General features: G+C 36.3%; 1 protein-coding gene across 1 annotated transcript in view; it reads right to left on the bottom strand.

The window, feature by feature from the left end:
- Positions 1 to 1594: 1594 nt before the first annotated feature.
- epb41l4b (erythrocyte membrane protein band 4.1 like 4B) overlaps positions 1595 to 6372 on the bottom strand; it is a 211454-nt gene continuing 206676 nt past the window's right edge. Inside the window, exons 14-16 of the mRNA XM_078538663.1 lie at positions 5412 to 5445; positions 5235 to 5293; positions 1595 to 3853 (exon numbers count right to left, since the gene is read on the bottom strand). Coding sequence (XP_078394789.1) covers positions 3697 to 3853; positions 5235 to 5293; positions 5412 to 5445 — 250 coding nt within the window. The 3' untranslated portion in view covers positions 1595 to 3696. The remainder of the gene's footprint in view (positions 3854 to 5234; positions 5294 to 5411; positions 5446 to 6372) is intronic.

The raw sequence follows: 6372 nt of genomic DNA, 5'->3' as shown, positions 1-6372 counted from the left end.
ATGCATTAGAAGACGAGGGAGCAAATTTAAAATTTAAAAAAGTGTACCATGGCAAAACCACCATCACCCACCTACCCTCCAACCACCCATAGGAATCTGCCAGTTGAATCTTACATTGCAGTTTTTAATTAAAATAAAACTGGACAGTTTTAAAACATGCAATTCTCACCATATTTCATAACCTAGATGTGAACGAGCTGAGTGGCTATTTTTGGTGTGCTTATCTTTAGTAAGGAGGGAACACCCAAATAAGTTATTCTGTGAAATTTTTGGGGGTGTATTTAGGGGCCAGGGAAAGATAAGAACCAGAGGGGCAAATGTTTTGATCTTCATCGGTGATGCTATTAGAAAAGAAACTGCAAGTTAATCACTCACAAAATGGCCATTATGCAGCATAGATGGAAAACTGTTTGAGGGAATGGAAATGAAGGGCAAAAGAACAGTGCTCTGGAGGACTTGTTTATACTCAAAATGACATATCGCCAGTGTGTTTTAGTCATGTACATGTTAAACAATTTGTCTGGAGTTTTGGATGAATGCCTACTGAAATTTTCAGATGGTTTTGATCACATTGAGATCATCAACTGCACACCTCAACATCACCACTTCACCACCACATAAAATTCATCATGTATTTTAATTGCTAGGCATACACATACATTTTCTTGCTCTCTATGTCTAAGTTCACATTTATATGAAATACCTATTTAAAAAAATAAACTCTTCCAAAATCTTATACAGCAACCAATTCAAGGACCTATGCAGCAGTTACATAATTATCAATGACTCACTATCATCAACACCCAGCAGAAACAAATCATAAAAGCCCAGAAGACATGTTCAGAGCAATTCCTAAGATGCTTCTGCCCAGCACATACAATAAACTATAGTTAAATGTAGAATAAGGTCATAGTTATGAGTATTACAGTACAATTTTGATAAAATTGCCCACAAATTGATGATTTGAATATTAAAAAAGTTCCATACAGGAGTTAAAATTAACAATTTTAAAAATGGCTAGGTTCACTTCCTCTTCAGTTTGTTTAAGGCTTGGAGAGAAAAAGGGGGCTTTATTGGGGAGGGAAAGACTAAAAGGCAATTACATAAGAGTCAACGTAATCTCAGCTGGCTTAATGGCCATAAGCTTAGATGAATATTAGGTTATGTAATATTATTCTAAATACAAAAAAGTGCAAGGGAGAGGACAAAAAACCCCACACTCATGCTGCTGATCCACAACTTGTGCCACATGCACACAATAGGCACTGCAATTGGATCTCATTTACTTAACTTTCTGTGGTGGGGGGAGGGTGAGAAATTTACTTCACTTTCAATAGCAAATTGAGAATGCTGGTCAGGATAAAACATATGAACTTTTTGCAGCAAAATTACAAGTTGTTTACTTTTTACCATATTTTTTTTTACACTTTTTTACATACTGCAGGTTGACTAATAGAACACAAGATTGTTTTGCCACACTGTCCCAATTCAAAGCATCACAGATTATAAAGGTTTGACCATTACTAAGTAATGGGTAAGAAATAATGTTCATTTAATTTGCTCACCAAATAGTCATCATGTAGCACAGGACTGCTTGTAGGGATGGAAGGGAAGAAAATTTTATTTAAAGGTTTTGAGAAATGACTCAAGATGACACATTACAGAGAAGTTTCCGCAACAAGCATTCGTAGCAGTTTGTCTGAAGGTTTCCTTTAAGGTGGTATAAACACCCCCATAGACAAATTAAAAGGCTTGCGAAATGCTTCCTTTTAAAAAGAAATGGACTTCTTTTGCCTGTTGCACTAAAATCACTTGATGTTATTAGAGATCATGCTCTTAGCAAATCAGCTTACCCAATTTTTTTGTTTTGAGCAATTTCTATAAGCTTCAGCAAGTATGAAGGCATCTGATAACATAATTAAACTAGGTCCTATAGGGGATGCAAGTGCCAACTGATTCCTGTTGAATATTCTACTTGATGATTGCAACAAAATAAACAAGATATCTTAAGCCACCAGAAAAAAATAAAAACTTATTCATCAAATGTGCATTCAGCAACAGGTTCACATCAAAATTAATGAGCTCTAAAAGATTAAAAATATAACTCAGTGCTTGTTTCTTCTAGGAAAGAACTGAAAGATAATTTGTATCAGGCACATGATTAGTACTAGATTACACTTACAACAGCTGGCCTGATGTCATGACTTTTAGTTTTCAAGTTGTTTGTTAAAGTAAGTTTTAATTAAAGCAGCATAACACACTGGATTTCCAAACCACTGTGCGATTGAGTACTAACGTACAGGTTCCCAATATCAATTCTCCATATAGTCAGCCTCCAGTCCCACTGTTCCAATAAGAAACACAATAGTTTGCTTTCTTGCATAGATATTGTTTTTTCCCCGCTTCTCCCAGTGTTCTTCCCTTTTCTATTCTCTCTTCCTGAAAGTGATGTCAGCATACAGTTTCACATAAGCCAACACCTGAGCAATTGCCCAAGTGGCTAACCTTCATGTCAGTCAATACAGCAGATATCGACAAGAAATGGAAGGAGGTATCACAGATGAGCTTAATTATGTTGTCACCCATGCTTTTAGCAAAGGTCAATGTATAATGAGCATTAATGGGAATTGCTAAGCGGGGGGATGTTGAGGCTAAGTATAGTGCTCCCTCAACACCTTAGGCTGAAATCTGCTTACTCAACACAGATTCAATTTGAAACCTTCCTGGTCTGTATGGCTTATTACTACCACTCAGATACATTTGTCCTTGGAACCACTGAGGAGCCTGTTTTTTTCAAAACATATTTTAAGTCATTCTGGATCTTCTTTAGTGCGTCTACTGCCAGCTGGTGGCAAAGTGGCACTGGTAGAGAGCTGAACTGCAAGTTCCACCCATCTGACTTCCTGATAGGAGTGTGGTACGTGACATATCAAGGCCTCAGAAGAATGGAGTGGAAAATAGGATATATAAAATGTATAAAAAGAAACTTTCTAAAGACAATTTGACTAATGGAACACAGCCTTAATTCAGCATTAATCAGAATAAACTGAATGATTTCTAGTAACAAAAAGTTTGCAGCAAGACACAGCTTACACCATTTTGCCACAACATATGCTTTCTGATCCATCTATTTACAGAGCAGTGACAGAGCAACAGATACTGAGCTCTCAACGTGCATCTTCAGATAAAATCTTCTAGAAACAAGGCAGAAAACTTGACAAAAGTACATCTAGATACTCTAATCACTATTTGTATAACAATTTGAACCCACTAACACCCCCTGTACCATGATCAGATTTTACACTAAGTGTAAGCTCTCATCACTTCAAGAATGTCTCAACTTTGGCAATTACATTTCCTGCTCAAAAATTTCTTTTCTAGAAGATCTGCCATTACTACATAGCAAAAAACAATCTGTTAGTCTTGTATGGTGTATCAAACAAAATCCAGGATGCCTAATTTTGTCTTGTAAATGTTTCATAGAAATACTGAAAAATTGCGATGTAATACACCAAAGTGATTGGCATCTTTAAAGCATGCAGAGATGGCTAGATAAAATTGTACATAAAGCTTAAAAAATGCAGTTTCCCAGTTTTTCTCCCCTTTTAGTATTTTTTCTTCACAAGACAATTCTGGTTGCAACATGAATGGAAGGGGGTTCAAAATCACAGGGTGGGAGAACATTTTGCCAGTTTTTCAAAGTGCAGTCATGAGTTTATCTTGGTCAACACTATGCTTCCTGCCTCCCATGTTCTTCATATTCTGCTCTCGAACATATCTTGCGTTTCTGCCATTTCCTTCCTGCGATGGTGTCCGGTTGTAATATTTGTGCCTGTCATCATGGGGCGATGGCCTGTACCATGTGCACAGCGAGGAGTTAGTGAGATGAGACTTTACACAACATATAAATGGATATCAAGTCATGGTTACTGAAAAACTGTAAATGGCATGCATGGTGGGGGTGGAGGGAGGGGGGAAGGAGAGAGAGAAAGAGAGAGAGAGAGAGAAAAAGAGAGAGGGGATGGGAGGGGAGAGACAGACCGAGAAAGATAGAAGACAGGAATACATAAAATGGGAATGATGGCCAAAATGTAACTTCTATGATTTCAACAACACTTTTGGTATAGCTTTTACCATTGCTACCAAATCAGTTCAAAGGAAAGTCGCAAGGCACAAGGTTACAATGTCATGCATTGAGGAATTTGTAGAATGAGGTTGTTATTATAGAGCTCTACAAAATAAGTTCCCAGGACATGCAGGGACATGCAGAATTTAGCTTATAAAGAACATTCCTTCCCAAAGGCTTGAAACTCCCATAAATTCCACACACAGTGCTTCCTTTGAACACATTTTTATTCTTCAAAACCTGATAAATTATTCAAAAGGCTCCAAAGACAACTACTGTATCACATCCCCTCTATTCAGTATAGTCTTGTAGACCTTAGTTAGCTCCAAGATCAAGAGTTGAAAACTGATGAACAATAGAAAGATATTTGGTTTAAATATCAAGCTTGCCATGTTCGGCAAGGCAATCCAGTAACACTAAAGCTAACATACACACACTGTAATTGAGCCATTAGGAAGGATGGTTGTAAAATTGAATGAATATACTCTCCCAACAAATATTTCCCTCCACCAAACAGCTTCTAGTAACAGACCACAGAAATTGCCCTCCACCACGTGATTGTGAATAGCAATACAGCAGAGATAATTCCCAGCAACAGAAATGCCAGATTTTGTTGTTTTCAAAAAAGGAACAGGCGGAAATAAAATAATTTTATTGCATAAAATTAAAACAATCCATCAGCAAATCACATTCAGTAGTTTGACTCTCAGCAAAAAAGAAAGGCTTGGTCTAATTATCTTTAAATGGCACTTATTCAATTTATTACAGCTGTTCTTTGGTGTGCAATATATTTAATACTGGTGGCATGGAAGGACTGATAATTCAATAAGCATTATTATTTTAATCCAATAAGATATGGAATCCAAGTCGAACTTTGCTCTGGTCCTTGTCTATCACTTGAGAAAATATATATCATGCTGTTCCAAATTTGATAATCTTTAACCAAGTCATTATCTTTAACCATCAGTTCAGTTCATTTAAAATAATTCTGATACATTGTACACCCAAGCAGCTGATCCAACTGATTGCCTGCCATACTGTAAGCTTTTGATTAAATTAAAATTCAACAACTTTACCAAATAATTTTTAAGATGTAAAACCTGCTTACCTTACATTGCTGGAATGCCAGTGTTGCTGTACAGGGGGAATGTTGCACATATATGGAGTCTAAAAACAGATATCCAAGACAACAATTACTAGCGTTTCCTGATTGCCAGTATTACTTGCAGCTGCATTAGTCATTAGAGTATTATATTTACTCATCATTCAATAACACTATTTTTACCTGGTATCCACAAATTCCTGCATTGTTCTGTGCACTGTCAAGAAGAGGCAAAAGGAAAAAGAAAACAGGTTAAATCATTAAAAGCATGAAAATAAAACGAATTCTCATCATTTGAAAGAAAAAATAGAAATTGCTGGAAATATACAGCATATCTTGAAAAGAAACAATGTATTGTTTCAGGTTTAATGGAGTCCACATCAGGATTCAGTAACACAAAAAACAATAACATTTCCATGCATTCCTGATGTTTACTTTTTAAAAAATATTTATTACTTAATTTAAAATCAGTAAAATAATAGTTGAAATGCAAATAGACTGCAAATAACCCTTTCTGTCAAATATGTGGCTCAACATAGGAGCTTTAAACACTTGTGTGCTTTTCAATACCTTTTTTCTTTTCGTTATCAGCTATGTTGGCATAATAATCTGACTTTACCAGAGGGAGTGAAAGGTTTCATATACTTCAATGAATTCTCCCCCAAAAGCCTTATTTTTAGATTTTAAAGTTTAAGTCGCTGTATTCTTTACACAACTATAACTCCTTGGAATCAGTCTTGCTGTTCTTTTCTGTAACCATTCTGATATAAGTATGTGGCTTTTGTGGCATGTTGACCAAACTAGCACAATATTCAAGCATAGATTATCGAGACATTGCAAAGCCTTAGATTAACTTCTATTCTGATGCACTGAGTTTACATTCTAGCTACGTATTAGCTTTTAAATTACTTTACCACTTGCTTTAGACATGGTAAATAAGAAATAAGAGTAGATCTTATCGCTCCTCAAGCCTGCTCATATGATCATGACTGATTTTCTGACTCAGCTCCACTTCCCGCCCACTCACTCTCCATGCCCCTTGATCGCTGAGAGATCAAAATTCCACCTATCCCCACCTTGAATAATAAAGGGGCATCTGCAACACTCTAGGATAGAGAATTCCAAAAATTCACAAAAATTCCAA

Source organism: Cetorhinus maximus, chromosome 3, assembly GCF_964194155.1.
Source record: "Cetorhinus maximus chromosome 3, sCetMax3.hap1.1, whole genome shotgun sequence".
NCBI lineage: Eukaryota > Metazoa > Chordata > Chondrichthyes > Lamniformes > Cetorhinidae > Cetorhinus > Cetorhinus maximus.
The sequence above is the reverse complement of the archived record's forward strand: the minus strand, read 5'-3'. Positions and strand labels throughout refer to the sequence as shown.